At 37.0% G+C, this 27,631-nt stretch overlaps 1 protein-coding gene across 2 annotated transcripts in view; it reads left to right on the forward strand.

The window, feature by feature from the left end:
• LOC124305090 (zinc finger protein Gfi-1b) overlaps positions 1 to 22,265 on the forward strand; it is a 46,677-nt gene extending 24,412 nt beyond the window's left edge. For both annotated transcript variants that reach the window (XM_046764115.1, XM_046764116.1), the window contains one exon: positions 19,991 to 22,265. In XM_046764115.1, the coding sequence (XP_046620071.1) occupies positions 19,991 to 20,247 (257 nt within the window). In that variant the 3' untranslated portion in view covers positions 20,248 to 22,265. The remainder of the gene's footprint in view (positions 1 to 19,990) is intronic.
• Positions 22,266 to 27,631: the final 5,366 nt, after the last annotated feature.

Genomic DNA, 27,631 nt, shown 5'->3' on the forward strand with positions numbered 1-27,631 from the left:
TGCACTGCACCGGTCTGCAGCCCGCTGGGATGTACTAGAAACAAAAATAAGGGTGAACTCTCCGCCGGATCGCCCACTCCGCTAATAAAAACATTCACCGGAATCTATTGTCCTACGCGAATTCATTCGAAGCTGTTGCCTCGGTACTCGGGAATCGCGAGAGAAAATTAACTGCATCACTGAAGATCGAATTGAAAAAACAAAACGAGATAACGGTTACGAAAACAATTTCCTCTGTTCTTTTAATCGGTCTTTTGCCACACGCTAAAAGAAATTTACATTCCTTATTACTGTACAATTCGTAAATATTTTCGTTTTTTTCGGCCTAACCGAGAAATATTATTCTTGGTACAAAATGAATACCAGAAAATCAAGCTCGTTCAATCCGATTCGGTGTTTCAGTACAGTTTCAAAATAGTCCTTCTTCCCGCTCTATTCTGTTAATAATGATCGTAAAATTATCAACTTGTACCATCTTTTTCATGTTTCGCTGACTACAAAACATTTCAACAGCCCAAATGCATCTTCAAATCGACTTTGGCAACGACTTTAACAATAGCAGCATTTCATAAATTCTACAGACTTCATCACTGCTGATAAAAATGCTTCATCATTTTTTTTTTCTCGTCAAGTTTTTGCTGACTACATCCCAGAGCATTTTTTCTTCACTGTCATTGATTGGCATTGATTGAAGCATGTCGCAGAACTGGTTAAATTCGAAATTTGAAAATTTCACAGAGACCTTTACTGGTTGGGTTTCGATTTTTTCACACTTACTGTATCGATATTGTGGCAATGAAGATAGAAATAAAGTATGTCAAAAATGTCGGCGTACATCGAATTATCTTGTGAACTGATATTATGGAGAAAATTCATTCGATTGTTTGTTATCGATGACCTCGAAAACTACCGAACCGATTTTCACGAAATTTTAACAGAACCTTCTTTCCCATCTCTAAAAGGTCTTACTACGTACAAACGAAAGTGCCTTCCAAAAAAAAGAGCACTGTTTGCCTATTTTGGGGTCCACCGTTTGTCTTATCAAGTAGTTGAGAATAAAAGAAACGGGCTTAATTTTCATCCAAAGTACTATTACATGCAAAAAGAAAGTGTTTGTTTATTCGTTATCGATAATCTGAAAAACTACTAAGCCGATTTACATGAAATTGGAACGGAAGCTTTGAACGACCTGTCTCTGAAATCCGATAGGAACTATTACCAATATTCATCTCGTCAAGGATTCGAATTACAAGATGTTAGCCTGTCATATATTACGTATGTGAGTTGAAGTAGACGCAACTTTAATCGTAACACTTGTGTTCATTCAGCGATCGTTTGCTCGTCGAGAAAGGCGTCCGCTTGCGCTTACACGATCCTCCCCGCGCTGACCTCGAGGGCTATTTGAGGTTTCCGAGTGACTTGACACCCTAAATTCAGGGTGCCGCAGCATCCCACTAAGCTGTTTAAACTTCTCAACGGTGTGACCGCCCTCAGCCCTCAACTCTCCCATCTTTCTCTGTCTGTCTCATTCTCCTCCCCCAGCTCTTGTTCCTCCCCATCTCTGCAGCTTGTTACCAACGACACGTCTGTCACAATACTTTTTGAGTACCTTCAGCATGCAACGTCTTCAGATTCATTCGCACGATAGTTAAGAGCGCATGTTTGAGTAATGGCGATTAAAATAGTGGATGAATTTAGAGAACTTGTATACCACGGGGTTGGTTTTATTGAAAAGTACGTAAATTGAGCTTCGTTTGAGTTTTTTTTTTTTTTTCTTCTCATTAGAATCATTTGACAAAGGGCATTGTTACTGACAATAATGTTGACGGTATCACTTGCAATTGGTTTCGATGTTCTTTTGCAATACTCACGACATCTCGAAAATGGCTCGACCGGTTTACTTCAAATTTGGAGATAGGATTCTTGAATAGTTTACCCCTTTTATAACGACCTACAAATTTTATTTACTATTTTCTCACAAAAATTATGACAGAATGAAGTTGAAATATGGTTTTCTTGTCCCAAATTTACTACGTTTTTATTTAATTAGCAGAACAATGTGATGACTACAGAAAAAATTTGGACCGTTGAAAATTTTTGAAAATTTTTGCTTAATTTTTTCCAGTCGACGAGATGTTCTGGCCTCCTTTGTTGCTTTCATAGCCTTGATTCGTGCGTGTTTTAGCCGGTTCGAATTTTCTCCGAGACAATAGTGGTACCCCTCATATCCAATTGTTATTCCAAGTAATCTTTCCATTCTTAATAAACTCTCTTCTCCGTCATTAAAAGTAGATACAGCAACATTGGTAGCTATTTCAACTACTCTCCGACTACCTGGACTACCCTTAAGTGCAATCTTCCAAATCTTCGAATTAAGACTCTCATTAACATTCTGTGTGAATCCACCTAAGCACTTTTCAAGTAATTGTTCGTCACTTAATGATTCATAGATGGGTTTTATTGCCTGCAGTACAATTTCGGGTAAAGGGGCTTTGTGCTTGTATTCATCAATCGTACCTTCGGCTTTTGCTCTCTGCCAATCACACCAACTTTCTTCTCGAGGTGGACAATGAAAATGCTGAGGTTTTTCGTCCGTTGATGATTTATGGTAGAATGTCGCCCATATAGCATTTTTCGTATTTTGCAGTGAGTCAATATTATTTCTAATTGCCAAACCGTAGTAAATAGTTAGCTCGTCTATTAGTTTGCCAGTTAATTTTCCTTTTCCTCCCAAACTAACTTGTTTGACTTGATTCGATGTATTTGACTTTTTCTTTGAAGTCGTTGGCTTCTCTTCTTTCGTGATTGACGTTGATTTTTTACCGTCACTGACGACTTTGCGAAGACGCGTACCCATACGTTTTTGGATACGACCCACGCATTCTTTCTTCTTTACTTCAAGATCTTGACACGGCTGAGCATTCGTGATACTAGAAAAAGTTTTTGTATCACCGTCACCTATGTAATATGCATATTTAACCCCATAGTTTTCTAATCTCTCCATTTTCCCAGATCTACCTTTGTGATTTGCTGCACAATTTTCGTGATGATTTTCTAACCACGATTCATACTCAGCCGTACCTTTGAGCTTATCGTGAATTTCGCACTCTTTGCAATATCTGCTTTTTACCAAACAGTCGACAACTTTTCCCGAGAAATAACCAATTAATGTTGTGACTCCGATTGGCAGATTCTTTAAGTTCTTCTTCCGCAGCAACTTTCATAGATGCTTTAGCGACGGTTGCTGAAGCTTCTTCAATAATATTTGTAATTGAATCAAAAGTTGTTTGCGCGATACGTGATGCTAAATCCATGACACCACAAAAAAGCTGCATTGCCTTCAATCCTTTTCCTAAAAGTCGGAAAGCGAATGTGAAGCGTCGATTTATCTCGTATGCAGTGTTTATCAATGGCGATGAAAAAACACCATTGATATTAGCGTCACACGCTGTACAAAAAATATTTAATTTGAATCCAAGTCCACGTGGACTTGCTTTTCAAAATTCAACATCGCCACCACACGTACGACAGACTACACACCCCGAAATAGCTGCAAAAACCGCATTGAACTGTAAAATACAGTATGAGAACGCTGGATCGAATGAAACCTCATGTAATTGTCATGATAATTTTTTTGCAGCCGAGCTAGTGTATTTTCTTTCACTCTCCATCTGATCTGGCCTCTGAGGAGGCTTCTTTTTTCTAGGACGTGAACATCGTTCACTTTTACTGCCTTTACGATCTATACTACGACGATTTAACATTTTCGAAAATCACAAATAAGACACACAACTGTTCGCTTCGAATGATCAAAAACAACTAACCTTTAGTTTCATGAACCTTAGCATATCGACCCTACACATACTTTCATAATACTTTCATAGATGTCCCTATAAATGCTTAAAGATTAACAAAAGAACCGACAGGCTTAAAGGCTCCGAAAGTAACGGCCAGCTACCTGTGTGCATTAAACTCTCGTCGGGCGGTCTGATTTTCTACCGTAACTTTGTATCTATGGGGAATTTTTACAATCGACTTTCACAGAAATACGCCTAAAACTATAAAGAATAATAACCTGTAAAAAAAAAAAATCGATTTTTTGAAAATTCTGGACGTATGTAACCCCTTGAGAAACGAGCTGATAATGAAATAAACTAAAAGTATCATTTGACAATTGCAGCGATACGGATTATCTCGACGAATTAATGATTAAATATGTAACTTGTACAATATATATGTGTACATATATATATATATATGTCATATATGTACACGTATATATAGATATATATCAGTTGAAATTCAACCTCTGTGAGAAATGAAATTTCAACCGATGAAAACGATTAGCACACCCTTTGTCAAATCACTCGTAATTGTGACTACTCCCGGCTGAAAGTTTCCTCTTTGAACTCTCTCTCTCTCTCTCTCCCTCTCTTTCTCTTTCTCTCTCTCTCTCTCTCTCTCTTTCTCTCTCTCTCTCTCTCTCTCTCTGTGCACTTGTTCCCAAGCTTACACTGCACCCTTTCCCCGATTTCGCACCCCTGCCGCGGCAATATGTGTTTCTCCCCGTGTCGTTTATCACCATCGATACTCCTGCACGGTGTCAGCTTCACATTCATCGTATAAACCAGCCCCGCAACTACCGCTGTGTGTTATTAGATATGCAAATTGACCGGTGCAACATTACACGGGGTGCATCGAGCCGCTGCAACGCTTCGATCACATTTTCGTGTGAGTTGGCGAGCGAGTGGATCCGCCACCGTGCAACCATATATTTATAATACAAACCCCTTGTGTGATCATCGCGCATCAGTGAACGTGTCGGTTCATACGAACTAGGCACGAATGATTAAATTTCAGGCAAATATTGCCATCATGCGGAGGCACATCCAATTCTCTCGTAGATGACTGATCCAAACACGCTATGCGGGGGGTGAAATTAACTGCACCATGAACCCGGCATGCGCGAGAAAGAATTCTTATTCAATTGTTAGACTCGGCTGTTGGTGTGTTATTTTCAAAAGCGTGCTCGTTGTTGGGTGGATGATTATAAAAGACTTCCTGGATTTTTGTAGAGTGTTTTTATTTGCGGCAATGAATTCGCTCAAAGAAGTCGTTCGTGTGACAGTTCGAAATGAAATTCTGGATCGAAGGAACTTGACTGACTCAAATGCTGTTTGAGATCGCGAGGAATCGATTTAGGTAACTTGAGTCGTTGAAAATCGTTGCGAATCACTTGAAATTGCACGGTGAGCTTTGGATACGATGGAAATCGTTGTTAGTCTTGCGGTAAACGGGAAATGGTTTCAATTGATCGTTAGCATCGACGAAGTGTTTTCTATTGGTTTCTATCTTATCGTGTCGTTTCGTTGATTTTCATTGATTTTCAGTGGGTTGTTGTAACCCCCCGTGATCCAATTTGATCGAAAAATCAGTGGAAAACGCCAGAATGGTAATAAATCATTAAAAATCAATGCTGAAATCACTTAGTACACTGGAAGCCAATGAAAATCGTATGTTCTAGTAAAACAAGTTTTCGAGTGTCTGCACAATTTACAACCAACCGCTGAAAATAAGACGGCTCTGCGCTTGAATGATATTCATCGCAGTGCTGTCATTTGTTTGTGAAATATTTCTTGGGTATAAATTAAATCATCTTTATTTACTTACAATTAGAGTTGAATTCGAGTCGCTTCGAGTTTCACTCTATCAATTAAGCGACCAAATATATCAGAAGATCACATTTTGTAACGTTTTTGAGAAATGCTAGTTAACCTGACAATGTAATAATAACTTGTCGTTAGAATTGGATGAATACGTGAATCCTAATTATACAATCTGTTCCAGTCTTGACCCTCGTTAGAAAACGTTTCACGTGACTAATGGCGTAAGGTCGTAAGTGCAATTTTACAACTTTTTTCTGTTGAAGAAGGCAAAATGGCGTATGTTTTTTTTTCACACCGTATCTAGGCTTAAAACATGAAAATATGGTCAGAAACGTTGGAATTGAATAACAATTTAAAGGTACGACCTTTTTTCGTGTTGATAAGAATCGAAAAAATAATTTATCGCGGTAAGCGCCTCAGGGCGTAATTTCCAAAAATTATTATTGCCATTTTTATCATTCGGATAAATGACCATCTGGATAATCGACATTCAGAAAATCGGACATCCAAACTGCGTACAACTTTGTTAGTTTCGATTTTTGTGCATTGCGGTAGTCTGTGCAACGTAATCAAAAAAAATAAGTAAAATAAAAATGTTGTGGTTACGACTTTCTGTTTCAATAATATTTTTCACGTATACTTGTTAATGGAAAAAGGTTGTATGTGCCTAAGATACGACTTTTTGCCTTTGTATTTTCAAACGCTTCATTTCAATTCAATTACGCGTTTTGATTATTTTCACAGCAAACGGTAAGGAAAAAAAAAAAAATTATACGCCCCTTTGCAACTAAAATCGCATTTTTATTTGTTACAAACTTACGCCGATAGACACGCGATTTAATTCTGGTTCTATCCAAAATTGATTTGCAATTCACAGTGAACAGTCAAAATGCCACGTGCGACTCTTGATTTATCGTTTTTCAAATTCGCCGTTTATACACTATATCTGTCTGCTCAGAAAGTCATTTTTCAACACTTCACGATGAATCGGTGAAACTTGTCGACAGATCGAAGTCAATTTGCCCCGTCTGCTAACATCCGCAACAAACGTCACGGTCATAACTTGTAACCTCTCATCAGGATGACTTGAGGATATCTTTTTACCCTGTTACAAAACACCCCCGTGTCTTGAACAAGGACGAGAATTCCACACAGAGGAAAAATTCTGTACTTGTGTTGACTGTTATACAGCCCTTAATTATTTTCTTTTTTTACCATACCTCCAGGCCATTTTTTAATATACTCACCGATACTGTATTTTCTTCTAACCATTGCGATAATTTCGAGTTTTGTGAAACAATAACTTGCATGATGTTAACATGACGCGTCTGTGAAACTCTATAACTTTATGATTTGCTTGAAATTTAAACTCGTAATAAAACGTTGTGAATGTCCAGATATTATTCAAAATAACGTCAAAAAGTAGCGTTTTTTGAAAAAAAAGCTTCTTGCGGTACATACTGAGGTGAAATTAAAAAAATCTACAACCATATACATTAGGGTGGGCCAAAAAAAATGAGTATTTTTTTTTTACTTTATACTCTGAAAATCGATTGCTAGATACCTCTAAAGAATTCTCACCAAATATGAGCTCTTAATTTTGATAACAAGGTCCTCCGCTTTACAATTTTGCATTTTTTACTGAGTATTAGAAACAAAAATTCATATCTCTTCGACAACTGTTGTTAAAAAATATCTCTCCTCATATTCTTGTAGGAAATCGAACGCTCTACAAAAAAGGTCTCCTACAATTTTTTCCTAAACCTTACCGTTTAAAAGATATCAAAGCTTAAAGTTTAATTATTTTAAGAGAAATTTCTGTTTTGCTTATGAATTTTTTAACTCATTCACAAAAAATTTTGATGAATTGCGCAACTGATAGTTTTGTAGGAAATTAACTGCTCTACAAAAATGGTGTCTTATGATTTGTCGATTAAGTTAAGCGTTTAAAAGATATTCATCGTCAAACTTCAATGCATACTAATTTTAACAGTTTTTGATGAATAATTCGAAAAATTTCAATTTAATTTATAAGTTTCATGAAAATTTATTCCAATGTGAGTTCCTAAGAAGAGAGAAATGTTTTAAACTATTTTTCTTTTATTTTTTCAGTTCTATATATTATATATTTTTTAATTTTTAATTTTTAATATATATTTTTATACTATTTTTCTTTTATTTTTTTAGTTCTATATATTATGCATTTTTTAATTTTTAATTTTTAATATATATTTTTATGCTATTTTTCTCTTTTCTTAGGAACTCACATTGGAATAAATTTTCATGAAACTTATAAATTAAATTGAAATTTTTCGAATTATTCATCAAAAACTGTCAAAATTAGTATGCATTGAAGTTTGACGATGAATATCTTTTAAACGCTTAACTTAATCGACAAATCATAAGACACCATTTTTGTAGAGCAGTTAATTTCCTACAGAACTATCAGTTGCGCAATTCATCAAAATTTTTTGTGAGCGAGTTAAAAAATTCATAAGCAAAACAGAAATTTCTCTTAAAATAATTAAACTTTAAGCTTTGATATCTTTTAAACGGTAAGGTTTAGGAAAAAATTGTAAGAGACCTTTTTTGTAGAGCGTTCGATTTCCTACAAGAATATGAGGAGAGATATTTTTTAACAACAGTTGTCAAAGAGATATGAATTTTTGTTTCTAATACTCAGTAAAAAATGCAAAATTGTAAAGCGGAGGACCTTGTTATCAAAATTAAGAGCTCATATTTGGTGAGAATTCTTTAGAGGCATCTAGCAATCGATTTTCAGAGTATAAAGTAAAAACAAAAATACTCATTTTTTTTGGCCCACCCTAATATACATGTATAAAATTTGGACGACTATAATAATCACACTGAATGGTTGACGGTAACAAATTTTCTTAAAAAAAGAAAAAGCAGCGTTTATACGGACGTACCACAGAATTTTCTATCGACAATGAAAACGAGATTCCTTCCGTTGCGGAGAGGGTGGAGAAGGGAAGGAGGTGGATTATCCGGGATGTAAGCGATATTCACTCCTTCTTAATTTTCCCCTCCTCTGATATCGCTGCAACGGAATACACAGATCCGATTTGTCACGATTCCTAATACCATCGGCGTCGTAATAATTAAATAATAGCCGTCCGGGTGGCGACCTCGACTCTTCTATTATCTTCGAAGCATCTCCCTCTCGATGGTCGCACTGCGAACAGAACCATCACTCGTCCCTCGAGGCGAAACGGAAGCACTAAGGAGCTAACCGACTTACGGTTACCCGTCGGCTCGAGTTTCATCCTTCGCATGTCATACGATCATCGTACGTGTGCACCCGCCGAACCACTTTGCACGATCTTGGATTATGTGCCTATCCGCATATACACATACATATATATTATGTAGGTGTACGCTCTGTATTTTATGAAAAATAAAAAAAAGGCTCGCGCACTGAGAAAAATTTCATTTGTTACAGTAACTAGAAGAATTCGGTAAAACAGGTATCGTTAAAAAAAACTGTTTAAATATTGTTGGCAATACAAAAAACGAGGTACACCTAACCATTTTGCGCTATTGTCGATCCTTTTTTTGGTAATTGCAACGCAAAATCGGTCTGTTAGGTTTACTCTATTTTTTTAGTTAAATAAGGCTTTGACATTAATTTATTCTTGCACGAGCATTAAATTTTCGCAACAGTTGCAAGAAAATATAGTAACAGTGATCTTAACGAGAAAGAATAGTAACGGATACCAGACTTTCCGGTAACGGCTAGAAAACTAATTTTCATTTTCTACCTAGAACTGTATTTTTCGATTGTCGTAAAAAAATGAAAATAGTTAAGGACTGAGCGGTAACCGGAACTAAAAATTTCTCTCAGTGCGTGAACATCTTAGAAAGATTAGCAATTGGAAGGGTAACGATATCGAATTTTCAAAGCCACGAAAATCTGTTTCATAGAATTTCGAAATGTAGAGAGTCGAAATACAGAAAAGTCAATACGTAAAAAGTTGAATTATAGAAACGTCAAAGTGTGGAATGGTCAAAGTATAGTACCTATAGTAAACTATACGACTTTTTCAACGAAAGAGAAACTTTTTTGATCTACAGATTTAACTCGATGAGCTTCAGTTGCAATTTTCGTATCTTTTCGTTCGGCACATTTCTGACCTAATGTGTCCATTTCCGACTCATCGTCGAGTGAAAAAAATATATTTCGCGTACAAGCAAACATGCAGATATTGAAAAATGACAGAAAACGACCGTTAAATTACGAAATAACTGAGGTTAATTTCTTTCCCCTATGAACATAAAATGTAAAGAACCGGATCATAAGCTTGATTCATTTTTCGATGGTCGATTTCATTTCATTCCACGCAAAGTATGATTTTAATACGTTCTACTGATTTTGCATAATTTTGTGCGCAGACTAAAGAATTCTTTCCGCGGAATCCGGAATATTTTCAGTCTTTCTAAATTAGGTATCTAATTTCATATAAACTGCAAAAGAAAATTCTTTTTAACCGTACAAATGTATATAATTAATAAAATTGATGTAACATTTTACGGGTGAACAATGATTGGTTCTTTTTTTATAACTAATATGAACATACTAACTTCTCTAGATCGAGGCATAAAAAAGCTGGAAATATGATGGGTCCAACCTTGAAAAGCAAATTATTCGATGAGAAGCGCGGTTAAAGCTTGCCATTTATTCCGAGAATATAAATCAAGATTACAATAAATAAATCCATCAACTGTACTTATAAAGCTGAAGCGTGTTGACGATGATATACGTAGAAAAACAAAATACCATAATTTGCATTTGTTTCGTTCAACTCAGTTATCGGCTTACTTTCAACTGAAATTCCATTTCGACGAAAGAAATGTTCACTAACGTCTATGAAATGAAGAACAGAATTCGAACCGATTCGAATCAAAGTGAAAATGTTGGTGATTTCGCGGAAATAATTCTTTAGTCTGCACACAAAAATTATGCAAAATCAGTAGAACGTATTAAAATCATACTTTACTTCGACTGAAATGAAATCGACCACAGAAAAACGAATCAAGCTTATCGTGCGATTCTTTACCAATCTGCAAGTAATGTAAAATGAGAATAAAACTTTTTTCGAATTGGAATAATATCAACGGTTCACAGTGATTGATTTGACAAGAGTAATCAAAGGTTATATAAAGCTTTGTTTACAGAATACAAATCATCAGTTTCCTTTTTGATAAAAAAAAAAAAAAGAAAAAAAAAACACAGTCGTTGTTCATTTAAGACTGCTAGAAACAAAATTTCGTTTCTATTCAAAAGAACCCAGCTAATTGCTATAAATGGTTTATTAATTTCTGATAATCCAAATAAATAAATAAAGCGTTGCTCAGCCTATCATCGCAACAAAAGACCAGGGATTATTTTCATTCCTCGATCGTAATCTCGAGACAATGTAACGATTTTGAACGGTGTGATTTGCAAATGAGAGAAAATCCGAAAGAAGCTTTAAATTTGTTGCTATTATGTTTTACACTCGTATCACTTGGCCTGCATTTTTTATTACTCCTCGAGCAACGTGGGAATCGGTTTATCGGTCTGGAGCGAATCGTTCACTTACCGCACTGCACCGGGCAAACGGACTTTGCTAACGAGGGAATAATGGGCAGCCGAAGACAAGCGTCAAGGTGTAAACCCACGGGACTCCCAGGAGTCTGGTTCGACAACGAGAAACGGCGATTCGGTGCCAAACGCACACATTCGCGAGAATCGAGCTCACCGCAAACTCCCATGACAGCGTTTTGCCCGTTATCTGCGGAACAACGAGAACAACGAGCTGTCGTCACGTTGCAGGGAAAGTCCGTTTTAGTTTTCGCAGAATAATTTTTACGTTGCATTTTAACGATCCTTGTATCGTATATTCGATTGGAAACAAAATGCGCACACATTATGACAAACGATCGGTTTTTTGTTTTTTAATTTTGTTTTTTTTCACCCAGTTTCTCGGTCACTTTTCATCGACATTTATAGAACAAATTTAATCCAAATTTACCGCCGATATTTTAGATGCTTACTGTGTTATTATGAAAAATTGAAGTGATTTTTTGACACCGAACTTTAGTGAAAAAAAAAAAGAAAAAAAAACATCATTGCTTATCGATCGGACGAAATCAATGATGTATTGAGAAATTAGTTGCATCAGAGGTACGTAATTAAATTCCTTGAAACAGTTCGCAACAATAAGGGAATTTGCATTTTTCTTTTTTTTTTTTTTTTTTTATTCTTCGGAAACCTGTCAACATGGTCGAGTCTTCAGCTGAATTAATTACAGCTGCGATATTCGTATCTTGACAAAATACGTTCTTTCGCGATTTTTGCGAGAATTTGTCGTTACAGTGACCTTAAACAAATTCGTTCGACAAACTTGATCAAAAAAACTGCGCATTCTTTATTCCTATTAAGAGAAGGTTTTTTCCTGAAATTTAAAGTTTCAAAAACAAAAAAAAAAATTTTTTTTTGCTTTTTTTTTTTCCAAACAGTTGTCTGGCGGTGAATATTATTGTTCCAATATAATTATACTAGGATCTTGGGATCAAAATACTGAACAGCCGAAGATCATATAAATCATAAAATCGAAGCTTGTCGCTCGAAATTATCGAAATTTTGCAAGATTCGAACATAGTGACAAAAAATGGTGTCTTAAATTCAGAAACCATTGATCTCGGTAACGTTCAAAAACTTGAGTTCTTTCATTTCAACCGTTAGAAATTTTAACTGTTCAGAAATTTGAATCCTTTTCAACTTTAGTGATTCTAAATTGATCATTTGAATCCCTCGAAATTTCGACTCTTAGGACTGATCGAAAATTCTCCATAACATTCGATCTGTGATTTGATAATTCTAAAGTTCGGAAAAAACAAAGTTTAGTAGTGAGATTATGACGGAAAATAATTATCTTTTTCATTAACACGCACGAATGTCAAATGAACACCATGCAACAATCGTTATCCAACATTCGTTACTATTCTTTCTCATTACGATCACTGTTACTAGATTTTCTTGCAACTGTTGCGAAAATTTAACGCTTGCGGAAGAATAAATTGACGTTAAAGCCTTGTTTAACTAAAAAAGTAGAGTAAACCTCACAAACTGATTTTGCGTTGCAATTACGAAAAAAGGATCGACAATAACGCAAAATGGTTACGCGTACCTCGTTTTTCGTAATACCAAAAATATTCAAACAATTTTTTCAAAGATACCTGTCTTACTCAATTTTTCTAGTTACCGTAACAAATGAAATTTTTCTCAGTGTATAATTTGTCCGTTATCAGTTTTCCCCGTATCGAGGCATTGACTCTCGAAATACCGACTAGAATTTTTCTTTTCGGTGAGATCATCGGCAGTTTCGAGCTGCGAGGCTGCGGGTCACGTGATTGATATAATCCCGGTGCGGAACTCGAGGAATATGGGTTGAAATCCGCGCTGTCCTTACAGGCGGTGAATTATGAGGAACGGGCAAAACGATGCTACGTTTCTTCCTCCGAATGCCTCCCTCTTGCTATCTCAGGCTCTACGAGTGGCGTCGAGGGCAGCGAGGAAGAGAGAGAGAGAGAGAGAGAGAGAGAGAGAGAGAGAGAGAGTGGGAGAAGAGAGGAGAGGAAAACGCGAAGGTCGATGAAGACGAGCGGAAATCAATGCGCCACCACCCGAGTCCGGCTCTTCTTTCTTTACCCTCCAGAGGCTTCCTCCTCTACCGTCGGACTCTCGTTCAACTTGACAGAAATTCTGAAATCCGGGTCCGATTTCGGAATTGGGATGGGAGTGAAAGTGTAGGAGGATCGGAAAAGGCAGAGTTGCAACGACGAATTTTTAAAGACACGAAAATATGTTTTGTGAAATTTTCTACAGTGGAAATTATAAAAATGTAGAAAGATGAGGTGCAGAGAACCAAAACACAGAATTCTGTATTTTGGCGGGCTTGAAAATCTTGAAAGATTAGGAAATGGATGTCACTGTATAGAATCTTCAAGGACGTAAAAATATATGTTTTATGGAATTTTTGAATTGTAGGTAGTAATTAGTCAGGATATAGAAAAGTTATGTGGATGTAGAAAGGCGATATACAGAAATCAAAATATACATTTCTGTATCTTGAATAAAAATGCGGGTGCGCTGAGAAAAATTTCGTTTGTTACAGTAACTAGAAAAATTCAGTAATACAGGTGTCGTCAAAATAAACTGTTTGAATGTTTTTGGAATTACGAAAAACGAGATACGCGTAACCATTTTGCGCCATTGTCGATACTTTTTTGGTAATTGCAACGCAAAATCAGTTTGTGAGGTTCACTCTACTTTTTTAGTTATATAAGGCTTTAACATCAATTTATTGTTGCACAAGCATTAAATGTTCGCAACAGTTGCAAGAAAAGATAGTAACAGTGATCTTAACGAGAAAGAATAGTATCAGATTCTAGACTTTCTGGTAACAGCTAGAAAACTAATTTTCATTTTGTACCTAGAACTATATTTTTTGATTGTTGTAAAAAATTAAAATAGCTAAGGACTGAGCGGTAACCGGAACTAAAAATTTCTCTCAGTGCGTGAACATTTTAGAAAGATTAGCAATTGGAAGGGTAACGATATCGAATTTTCAAAGCCACGAAAATCTGCTTCATAGAATTTCGAAATGTAGAGACTCGAAATACAGAAAAGTCAATACGTAAAAAGTTGAATTATAGAAACGTCAAAATGTGGAATGATCAAAGTATAGTACCTATAGTAAACCATATGACTTTTTCAACGAAAGAGAAACTTTTTTGATCTACAGATTTAACTCGATGAGCTTCAGTTGCAATTTTCGTATCTTTTCGTTCGGCACATTTCTGACCTAATGTGTCCATTTCCGACTCATCGTCGAGGGAAAAAAATATATTTCGCGTACAAGCAAACATGCAGGTATTGAAAAATGACGGAAAACGATCGTTAAATTACGAAATAACTCAGGTTAATTTCTTTCCCCTATGAACATAAAACGTAACTTAATTTTCTCTCGGAGTGGATCGATAAATAACGTTTTCAAGCGATCTCGCGAAGACTGGTGCATTATATTACACTCCAGACGACACGAAGATAAGTTGTTAACTGACTCGAGTATATTATATAACTATATAACTATATATAATATATATATATAGAAGTTGAAGAAAGAAGTTCGAAGCTCTCCTGACCAACCCGCCTGTACATCCGATTTCAAGAGTAGTTAATCCCCCGTGTTGAGTGCATTTGTAGGGGTAACCGCGGTGTAACCTACAACAACATCGCAAGGGATGGTGGAAGAGTCTTGAGGGTACCGAGGGTGTAAAACTTTTTGCAAGTGTCCGTGTTGCGCGCCTCGAGATCCTTAAAACGTCGTAGAAGGTTACAATCTCGTTACCGGTATAAGGAAAGTTGCGCCCGCGTTACTTTTGCCTCGGTATCACGAGGGGGATGGGCAAAGTTTCGAGATACTTGTTGGGGAAGTGATCAAAGTACACTTTTGGGTTTCGCCGGTTCGCGCCGAGCGGCAGACGTCGCGAGGATCATGAGGCGAGGATCGCGTCCGGAGGACCCTCAAGATTTCTCCGAGTTTAATATAGTTTTAGGGGCTTTACGGGGCTTTCGGGCCGAGGGGCGGTGGCCTCGGAGCCGGGTGTAATGGCGTCTTAAGCCCAAGGGGCGCCTCGCTATCATCCTGGCCCGGCCCAGCATCACCTTCATCCCCTGGCCCTCGAGATTCTCATCGCACACAGCCGGGGGGAAAAAGCGAGAAACGAAAGACGAGGAAACCCCGGAACGAAAGCAGCCGGGAGCCTCGGAGTTGCCTCTGAAAAATTTAACTCCGAATCTCAACTTTCTACCGCAGTGTGCAAATCTATAAATCTTTGACCAGGCAACGCGCGTGCATGCACCATATATGCGATGCACACTTGAGCAGCCGACACCCCGGTGCATTATACACGATGCCGTGAGCGTTCTAACCGAGGTTGAAAATATATACTCGGGCAAACGTGATTTTGTTTATAATACGGAATTTTTTTCATTTCCAAATCACTTCGTCCGATCTGAAACGAAATTGTGTTCGAAGTGAGCAAAATTTTGTCTGATTTCGCTGAGTGAAAAATATAAACACCAGATTCTGTCGTTTACAAATAAAACTTTTATTGAAAGAAATTTTTAGTTCCGGTTATCCCATTTTTTACCACAATCGAAAAATATAGTTCTAGGTACAAAATGAGAGTTAGTTTTGTAGCTCTTACCGGAAACTCTATAGTATCCGTTAATATTCTTTCTCATTACGATCACTGTTGCTATATTTTCTTGTAACCGTTGCGAAAATTTAATGCTTGTGCAACAATGAATTGACGTTAAAGCCTTGTTTAACTAAAAAAGTAGAGTAAACCGAACAAATTGATTTTGCGTTGCAATTACCAAAATCGGGTCGACAATAGCGCAAAATTGTTAGACGTACCTCGTTTTTCGTAATTCCAACAATATTCAAACAGTTTTTTTAACGATACCTGTTTCACTCAATTTTTCCACTTGTTGTAACAAATGAAATTTTTGTCAATGTTAATTCAAGCAACCTATTTGATTTGGAAGAATATTCTCAATGCGTATACAGATTTAATGAGTCGGATTGGTGCAACGAAAATCGAAATTCATTCGTGGTAGATGAAGAAAAATGAACAAAATATTATTGCGACTCTTGTAAGAATTTGGTCACAGCGTGGTAATGCAAAAATTTGTTAGAATCTAAGAAATTTTACGGAATTCAATTAAACTTTTCTTTCGGTGTAAGGTTTGAAAATATACCTAGGTCTGAAATCCAGATCAGGTTAGCACCAGTAATGAAAAATCATATTCTGTATACATATCTTTTTGGTAAAACATAAATCAAACTCCACCGAGTTATAATTTATTTATTTTTCCCAACTTAACTTGGTAAAATCAAGAATCAGTTCTTATATTCACAATGCTAAGAACGTAAAAGGTTTCTTACGATTCCGCCTCGAAAGCATGAAAATTCAGTATCAGGAACGAAAGTTTTTGAGACCGTTGAACGCGAGAGGTTGAATCAGAACAAACCATAATTATGCCACGTGTAATGAAAAATTTTCAAATTGAAGGCGATATTGAAAAGAAAAGCTCGTATAGTGAGATCAGGATCACAGAAGCAAGGGTTAAGAAAGAGCGTTTAAACCGCCCTTTAAGAGTGTATGCAAGAAAACCTCGGAGAAAACGCGGGTCGTCGTTCTTGATTTTTACGAGGCAGTAAATTCTTGAGGAGGGCTTGCAGCTTCGGCGTTAAGATTCCTGAAGCTACATAAAGACGGGGAGCAGAATTGTTGTGTCTGTACGGTTCACGAAGAGTATAATTTCGATTTTGTCTCCCCAAAGCTCGTTCGCGTTTGAAATGACGCTGGAAAAAAATTTAACGATACCTGCGATATTTTATCACGCTTTATCGTTAGATTTAATGTACTGAGAAACACGCGAGCAAAAAACAAATTTTTTCAATTCACCAATTATGTCAAGAGAAATGTTTTTTGGTTCCGATAAATATTGTTTCAGTCAATACAGGTACTATTAAACTAAGTCAAATTTCTGTTGGATCGAAAACTCAAGATGGTAAATACTAAAACTAAAAACAAGCGCTTGGGTATCGATCTTTTATTTCACATCGGTTCGAAATAGAGAAACAAGTCTAGCAGAAATGTTTGGTATCACTTTAAGATATAGTTTATTTTGTCGAGGAAACAATTTTTTACAGATTGGTTGTATTAATATGTAACACATTTTTTTCCAATATTCAATTCAAGATTATTACTATTTATAGTTGAACATCAATATTAGTGCAAGTTTAGAAATCTAAAATTGATCATCATAAAATATGTATTTTAAAAAAAAGTGTAAGAAAATTTTAGAAAATAGTCTCCCAAATAAAATTAATCAATGCAACAAGCCGAAATATGCCAACGTCAAAATGCAACGAGGTGAAGTTTGGAAAACTAAAACATAGAATCTTCAAAATTCTGCCACATTCTTATTCATTCTGACGGTTCTACATTTTGACTTTCTACGCTTTGACCCTTCTACTTCTTGAATTTTCTATATTCTGGTATCGTGCATTTGAAAAATTTATAAATCGTGATATTATCATCTTCGAAAAATGTCTGTATAAAGAATATTGAAATTCGAAATACAGTACATATTGTCAGACTCTGGGGATTCTGTGCATATTGGGTTCCTACATTCTTATCCATTCCAACGAAACTCTACGTTGCTTATTTCTATCTTTCCCCTCACTGAGATAAATTTTTAATTGCGGCTACCGCTCAGTTCTTAACTATTTTCACTTTTTACCACAATAGAAAAATGTAGTTCAAGGTAGAAAATGAAAATTAGTTTTCTAGCTGTCAACGGAAAGTCTAGTATCCGTTACTGTTCTTTCTCATTACGATCACTGTTACAAATATGTTACAAAAAAAAAAAATAGCAACAAACGAAATTGTTCTCAGTGCTTGTCCGAATTGCAAAAAACCATGTATATCAGATCCCAGCGTTATGCTTTTTTTTTCAAAATTCGATATCACGCCCCTTCCATAACAATCTTCGATCCTTGTGTACACGTTCACCGCAACCCGTACCCCGCTGTGTCTTACAGCATTATATAAAATCAACTCCAACAACCCTTCGTAGCAAAAATCGCAACGATTCGAAATGAACAGGTACGAGTCCCTTGCGCCTGAACGCATGCAGCCTCGACAAGCGTCAAACGGCGGTTCCGCTTTTCCCCGAGCCTCAGTCAGAGCGTAGCGGCATCATCAGGATTCGAGGCACGCCCGGGTCAAGATTTCCTCCCGAGCGGGAATCTCAGCTCCGAGCCCCCCTCTAGCGGCTAGCCGCTCCCCACCCTCCCTCACCCCTTTCGCGAGCCCTGATTGGCGGGCAGGGGCGGCTCCTTCCCCCCGTCGCCATGACGACAGCGCCACCCTGCAGGCCGCGGGAGAGATTCAGCTATGCGGACTATGCCCCTCAGCGCGACGCGGAGGCTGTTAATGGACTCCCTCTACGTCCCGTTTCGGTCTGAATTCTCCCTCCGAGGTAGCGCACGTCACCGGCCAGAGATAGGGCGATCCTCGAGGGTCTCGGCGAGGGGGAGAGGAAAATAGGGCGGCGGGGGGGATCCATAAACAACTCGTTAGCAGAGCCTTCAATCTCTTCGATCGCATCGCCGAGAGTCACTCGGAGGTTTCTTTTCCGACGCCAGCTCACCACCCGACGCTTCTCGATCTGGAGGGTCAGGAGGGGGGGAGGTCGTTTTTTTTTTTATCATACTTGGATTGGAAAAAAAACCCTTCATCTTTGTTATTATTCGTTGATCTGATCGGATTTATCAATGATTTATTATTGTTATAATTTGCGTTATTGTATGTATAATAGGTACTCGTGTAGATGAGGAATCTGATTTTCACTAAGCAAGCGATAAATCTACGCTAGTGTAATAACAATTATTCTCATTCTCAGTGAAAAGCCCGAATTAAGGATTATCTTATTTGTTATATAGTTGTCAACAGATTCTATTAAAATGGTTATGCATAAAAAAAATATACCGACGAATTTACTGAATATGGCGAAAGAAATGTTTTGTTAAATAAATTAAATGTGGTTTCATTCAATAACACGAAATATTACGTGGAAAGCTTTTTCAATCAATCAAATGATATTTCTTCGTTACTTGATCGTTTATTTCCAATTTTTGGTTCTTGCGTGAACCATAGGTATGCTTCAAAATCATTTAACTGATCTTTGACGGGAGCAGGTGGAAAACATTAGTATACTTTTCGCCCCTTTGATTATTGTTACGTTCTTACTAAAAGTACAGACTTACCGTGTAAAAACTATAGATACCCTATTCATTTCCTAAGAACAATTATTAAATTCTTACTAATTTTATATTTGTTTCCAAAAGAGCAACATCAATTTTTGACCGCTATTTTACCGGGAAAAAGAATCTTATAGATAGTTTTCATTCGTTTCGAATAGTACTGCAGTAGGTGTAACATATTACACTCATGATACCGAATGACAAATATTCAATGTCCAGTAGGTTCTACTTTTTCTTAGACTTGAGTGCTTAAAAAAAGCTGTTGGCAGATAATGGAAAGCGAAATTCTTCTCTTAATTATGAATAAACGGAAGTAGAAAAATGTGACTAAAACAACGACAATATATTTTTTTTTCTTGTAGTGTGTACTTTTCCAGCCATTAAAAATCGTTTTTTCTAATTTTTTGATTCCAGGTGAAAAACCACACAAATGCCAAGTATGCGGCAAGGCGTTCTCCCAAAGCAGCAACCTGATAACTCATTCCAGGAAGCACACCGGCTTCAAACCCTTCGCGTGCGAGCTTTGCGGAAGAGCGTTTCAGCGGAAGGTTGACCTCAGGCGACACCGAGAGACCCAGCACGCCGACCTTGGCGCCCCGACCCACAGGCCTTCGGTAGGCTCCATATCCCAAAACAGCCTTGCATCTGGAAATCCGTCGATGATGCAGTAATCGAGGGCCCAGCGTGGACGAGTTTTCAATTTTAGTCTGTATAAACGCTAGCAATTCATTCCGCGAGGGCGCATTTATTTCTCTTCAATTCCAAGGAGCAGTAAGTCGAAGAGAAAGAGATACGTGTAACATATAGCAAGACAAAGGAATCCCATTCCCGGTTTGTTTTACTCGAGAGAGAAATACCGAGAGTGTACGGTGAAACTGAACAGATTTAGCGTTACCGACTGCGCATGCGCAAGCTTCGTCGGATTTTCACACAAGCTGGCCGCGCCTCAAGCTTCAACTGTCAAACGTGACTTACGGAGGTTATGTGGACGATACTGATGTTTTTAGGTTAAGCAGATCTCACATAGTTTATATAGTCATTCGGGAAGGCTTGGAAAACTTTCATCGTCAACTGAATGATGACTGATTAACTAATACGATTCATCGTAACGACATAATATTTCAATTTGCAACTTGACGCGGCAGAGTCTCACATCTCATGCACTGTTTCGAGTTGGTTGGCTCACTTGCCCTGCAGACTAAAATATACCTGCGGTCCGATCTTACAACTGGCCAATAGAATTCAATTCTTTTACGCATGCGCAGCTGATCACTCAGTCTGCTATTAATTTCTCCGCTTTCTCTTGGTATGTTCCTTTCCTGCCATATCGATTTGTTCCCCGTTTTACATACATTTTTACTCCAGCAATACGCGCGGGCAAGAAGAGTAAACAATTATAACTGGGATTATTCAACTGATTACGGTCTGATAATCCTTTAATCCGATCTTTTATGGATTGTGCGTATGAATTTAATTATTCTCCTAATACGTTAATCCGGCCTTAACAACGTCTAGATAATTCACTCGCCATACACCTGCAACAAAATCGCTGCTGTCGCATGTCTGAATTACGTCAAGAACTCCTGTTCCGAAGCAAACATCGCAGTATAATTAATCACCTAAAAACTTTGCCTTATAGATTGAAGTACCGGTCGGTAATACAGAGCGTGCGATCATCAACGATCAGCCTTGTTGACATAATTATACGATCTATATTCAAACTGAAATCGATAAAGTGTGGAAATGTAACTGTTTTCTACAAACCGTATGATCCTTGTCATATCAAAATGCACAAAAAACTCACTGCAAACAGATTCGAAAAAGTAAAGATTTTTCCGATACTTGAAGTACCGAGAAGGTAAAAAAAATAAAATAAAAATAGTACAATGTTCTATCATACTGATCGTTTCAGTTCGGCAACTTACATTAAATACTCACAATGGAACCTGAAAGTCTAGAATCAGGACAAGCGAAGTAAGAAACATAGCAATACAGAAGTGTTATTTGCCAATTCTCGAAACATGCATTCAGCCTGTATCACGTATAACACTGAGTTGTGAGAAGTCCACTGCAGACTTTCGACAGACAATTGGAAAACGTTCACGAATTTTAGTGTCTCAAAAATCCCGCTGCATTGAACAGTCAAGTTCGCAACGGCCATGTTTGAAATTGGATCATTCCGAGACAGCCAACTTTCTTATTTTTGACTCCTTGTTACGCGCATGATCAAAAAAACAAAGTACATCGATTCGGAGGATAATATTTCAGAATTAACGTCACCCAGCGGCAGCCGAGCAATTGAGAAAATGGAAGGAGGAAGAAACAAAAGAGAAAATAAAATAGAGAGCCCGTATGATACAGAGTTTAATTATTTATAAATGTAAACGCGCGCTCGCGTCTACCGCGTGTGAATTTTGCATATCTCAAACAGATGTTGTTTGTATAAGAAGGGCATTGCCGCCCAGTTGCACCTGTGACCAACATTGTAAATATTCTATATAACTGTATAATCTATCCCTATATAGAGACGAAATATTATTATGTATTAGGTAGACTCTCCTGAACCTGCACACTACACTTTTCTTCCCGGTGCGGGTGTACGAAAAGAAAAAAAAAACGTCTTGCCAAAAATCTCTCGCCAAAATAATATTCTACCAACTTTCTCTATCGCTATCAACTTTTTATTGTTGTACTATTAATTATTATGTAATTATTGTAATTAGACACTATTATTATTATTATTATTATTATTATTATTATTATTATTATTATATATTAATAAAAACAACGCTGTTACTATTTGTAAAAACAAAAAACGTAAAAAGAAAAGAAAAGATTTAACGCATCTTTAAATTTATTCCTCCTCTACCAAAAACCACTTACCTATGTTAATCATTTTTAGCACACCGTGTGTTTAAAAATGAGTAAAATTGTTTGTTGAGGTCGGTGGATCAGAAACAACGTGATAAAAACATATAGCTTCCTGCTATACTGTAGAAGCGGTGGCCTCAGAGATAAAGATCCAATTACGTTAAATCATTGTATCAGCTTAATGAATTAATTAATGCATCCTGTTTTTGGTTGTTGGAAAAGTTTCTAATTGCATCGAGCCATTCTCTTCGCCCGCCTGTATTTATCGCTATTAGCAAAGTGGGTGAGCCAGGAAGAGAGAACGTTGAAGGAGGGGGGAAATTCATACCAAATTTATACTGCAGGTCGTGAGTTATTGATAATATGGAGATCATTGTCGTGCAGGGGATCATGAAGTACAAGACTCGACGCCATTGTCACACCTTTACTCAATTTTGGTTTGAAATATCTAGAATATTGGATGAATATTTGGATGGATTGTTGATAGTTGAAAAAACAAATGCAATATGTGTGAGTCTTTTTGTCAAATAAGTAATCGTTTATTCAACCAGAAGGTACAAACGAAATTACAGAAATTTTCATTACGATCTCGGATTCACAATGTAGAAAAGATAAATTTATCGTATGTCGATTCTATCTTGAATTATCAGTTATCTTAACAATTTTTAGTAATTGAGTCACTTTCTCGAGTAAAAATTTTTGTCTCATGTACAAAAACGTTGGATTCGGAATACTTTGATTTTTTGAGAAGGATTTTCAGACCAGGTACAGATTTATTTCTTTGTATCCAGAAATCCAGTCAAATCTTCATATTTCTTATTTTTCAATCAATGCTGAATTCTGTACATTGTTGCTATTTTCAATAAGAGAAAAATCGGTCCTGAACGATCTACAGTTTCAGTGTTACTATGCAAATATTTCTATCTAACAATGATTTCAAGTGTAATTATTTTACCCACAAAAATCTTTAATTTATACGGTTTTTTAAATCACCTACTATTCCTCTTGGATTCCGAAATTTTGTTTTCCAGGATACAATTCGAATATCTCAATGAACATTTGCAGTTATACAATTAACAAAGTTTCTCTTCAATTTGGGTAGGTAAATACTATTTGAATGCAACATATTTTCAAAGTTAGATTCAGAGAAAATGGAGTCTCAAATCAAACAGCGTCCGGTAGTGGATTTTCTAGCATTTAATTCAAGTTCATCGAAATCCCTCCTCGTAGCGATGATTATTGATTATTTCCGAATTTCATTTGGAGTACGAATTTGCGTTTTTTTTTTTTTTTTTTCCTTTGTTACGGCTTCCAAATATCTCGGTTGGAAATTTTTTTTTAATAGCAAAATTTTCATACAATCGCATTAAACTGTAAATTTCGAACTGGTAAAACTACTCTTGAATGAACGATCATGGTAGTATAAGATTTCGTCTCTGATTTTCGGCTGTCAGAATTAGTTTTCCGAATTGAAAATTGTAGATCCAAAAGTGTTAGGAGTGGCAGAGAAGCGACATTTTGAAAAAATCGTGCATCATGGGTAGGTACAAGCAAAATTTCAAACGCAACGAAAGACGAATTTCGCAGACGATACATCACGGTCTGATTTTCGTATCCCGCGTGAAACGACGGAGAGGACAAGTAGAACAAATTAAAGGGGCTGACAATTATCAGCGAGTAGTTATGCCGGATCATTGACTCCCCTCGGAATTACAGGCACTCATCCCAATTCCAGCAAGTAGTTTGAGATTTCGTCGGTGGGAGGGAGGAGGTAACGAGAACGGTAACGGCACAGTTTGGTATAACTCCGAGCACCGCGAGCATCTAACGCGTGCATGTCGGATAATATCTGGTGGGACTGAGGGGGGATAATTTTCGGATGGATTTCGGGCGCTGTGGCAAAGGCGAACTGCGAAGGACATAACGACACTGACTGCGCGCGAGCTGAGCTGCACGGCGATGGGCGAAGGCAGATTGGACAGTTATTGCATTCTGGGTAAGATTAATTGACGCAGGGCGGCTGGAGGGGAGCCCGGACACTCCGGATTCCATGCCGCCCTGCAGCGCAGCGCCACCATGCGGAAGATTCGTGTGCGTGCGTCATGCGTGCGCGAGCGCGTGTGCGCAGTGGTGAGATACGGTTATTAACCGATTGCCCCGAAACCAATCCACCCTCCGCTAATAGTCGCTGGGTAATTGAGAGCGTCGTTATTAAACGGCATATAAGCTTTGCTACTCGTGACTCCTAAGCGTTGCACATATATTCTCACGGCCCTGACAAAGTTGGGCTTATACGCATGATACATATATAGTATAAGTATACCTGTATCGTGCTAAATTCTGTTCACCTTCTTTTTCTTCTCGATGTTTAAACGCAGCTGCATTCCTATTTTCGAAATGCATCAATCACGTGGTAATGTGGCACAATTTGTGTATGAGATTGTCTTAGATTATTGAAAATTATTTAATTATTCATTTATTTGTTGAGGTAATTTAATGCCACTGGTGGTAAAGAATTGTTCGTACACTTTTCTTCACTGCTCTACAAATTTTTCTTCCCATCTTTTCGTACATTTGCATACGGGCTTTTCCCCTGTCCCGATTATTGTAGGTATCGATAAAGAATGGAAAAGTCGTTTTATATTTACATCATTCAATGATTAGATCTGTAAGCACTTGTATGAATAATCATACTGTCAGCGATGGCATTGAAATAACAAACATGACATTGCATTACATTTATCATTGAGTGATAAATTTACAATGAAGTTAGTGAATACGTTCAGTTAACATAGGCGCATTTGTCACTGATTACTGATAAATTGTCAACCCCTAACGTATTGAAATCTTGTCTGAAGATCAAATATGTCTCAATAAAAGTCTAAATTGGAATCAATATTACAAAATTTAACGGACAGTGTTGTCTTTAGATTTTGACGTAGACAATTATTTGAGTGCGATTATTTTCAAGATATTTTATCCAAAATATTTTTGAGTTAACTATTATCAGATAAAATTTTCAGAGACAAAGCTGCAACTCGGGTGAAAAATGTGTCAAAATAAAAATATGACAAGACCAGACGAGTAGCTGAAGCTACTCAAGTTAAATATAATTAACTGTGATCTACAAAAAATACTGAATTTCAACTGTAAATACCTTGGACTTGTTAAAAATGTTAGAAAAATCTACACATTACATACATATATTTCACCAGTTCTTCCATCAAAGAATTTGTACATTTGGTCCAATTCTAATGAAAATTAGGTAATTCGGCTGATAAATGATTTCTCAACAAATAATCTGGAATTCGTTTCTTTTTTAGCCTTTATAATATGAATTAGACTGAGATACAGTGGAACTTTAAAAATCTTCGTTTCATCATGTTTTTGTTTTAACACTTTTACAAATGGTCGCATACGCATTATATATTCTTTTCTGCGTTTTCCCAACTCTTCTTTAATCAGATGTCTAATCTAAGACACCAAAAAAAAAATTACAGAACAAGAATATTTGCCTATAAAATAATAATAACACGTTATTTTGCAAAAATCTATTGGGAAAATTTTTCTCTACAGTCGTATAAGTTATTCGTCTGGTTTTAGAATCCTTGTACGCATTTAAAAAATATGAAAATAACATTGTTCGCGACAGCAAAAGAGATGCAATTTCATCAGGCCGCAGCAGTTGTTTGCGTGAGAAATTCGGCATCCCGTTTTGATCCGCAAATCACTTGTAAATTTTGGAGTTTTTGGAAGATTGGTAGTCCAACTGCAACGAGTTCGGGGTTGACTCCTGCAGGCGAAGGTGAACCTGGTAGGTAAAAAAAAGTTATTACCGAGTCTACGGAGGAGTGGTTGTAAATAATATTCCAACATGATGTCGTAGGTATGCCACGTAGGCCATCCGCCAACCGGTGGCAGCCGAGACTCGAGTAGCAGGACATATTTCAGACGGGGGTGACCGTGCAACCCTCCCAGGGTCGTGAATATCTTAATAGGCATAACGCTGCTTGTATCTAAGCGCCCGGCGAGCATGGACCACTACCAATCTCCCCCCTCCCCTCACCCGTTGCATATTTTTTGCTCTCTTCAGTATGAATCGAATTTTGTGCGGGAGCTTATTTCTCGTTGCTTGATGAGGAGGTTGTACGGATGAAAATCAATACTTTTTTGTTCATTTTGTTACAAGACTGACGCACCTCGCGTGATTATCAAATTGTTACATTCGTAAGGTACGGTCTTTCTCCTCGAAATATAAAAAAAAAAGAGACTCGAATTCCGAACAAGAGCTTCGATGTCGATTTTTTCAATTTCCAAACGCTTTGAAACGATTAAAAGTTTAGTTTTAGACTCGTTTGATTTCACTATGCGACGGGTCAATTCACGGAAGATAATTTTCTACACTGAGTAAGATTTCATTTCTTATAGTAACTAGAAAAATTCAGTGAAACAGGTATCGTTAAAAAAACTGTTTGAATATTGTTGGAATTACGAAAAACGAGGTACGCCTAACCATTTTGCACTATTGTCGATCGTTTTTTGGTAATTGCAACGCAAAATCAGTTTGTTCGGTTTACTGTACTTTTTTAGTTTAATAAGGCTTTAACGTCAATTTATTGTTGCGCAAGCATTAAATTTTCGCAACGGTTACAAGAAAATATAGTAACAGTGATCGTAATGAAAAAGAATAGTAACGGATACTAGACTTTTCGGTAACAGCTACAAAACTAATTTTCATTTTGTACCTATAACTATATTTTTTGATTGTAGTAAAAAATGAAAATAGTTAAGGACTGAGCGGTAACCGTAACTAAAAATTTTTCTCAAAGTTCTATTCCACCATCATAATTTTTTGTTCTCACATTGCTATCGTTAAGTATATTATTTTTCTATGACTGCACTATTATTAATGTTCATCAACAAATAGCAATACCGAATTGAATATTGAGCCGTAAAAAATCTGTTCCCGTGAATTAGTAGGAAATAGGTTTTCAAGCGAAATAAACTATGCTACAGGTGTGAAATTGTACAAGTCTATTGAATTTTGAACTGTTCAAAGCAGTTTGAGGTAAAGAAATTCGAGTCCGAAAGTCTTGATCATATTTTGAGTCTCGTTTTTGTCGTTTCTAAGGGAAGCACCGGAGCTTGCAAATGTCATAACTTATGAAAGCTGGACGTGTGACT

This window comes from Neodiprion virginianus, chromosome 5 (genome assembly GCF_021901495.1).
Source record: "Neodiprion virginianus isolate iyNeoVirg1 chromosome 5, iyNeoVirg1.1, whole genome shotgun sequence".
Lineage (NCBI taxonomy): Eukaryota > Metazoa > Arthropoda > Insecta > Hymenoptera > Diprionidae > Neodiprion > Neodiprion virginianus.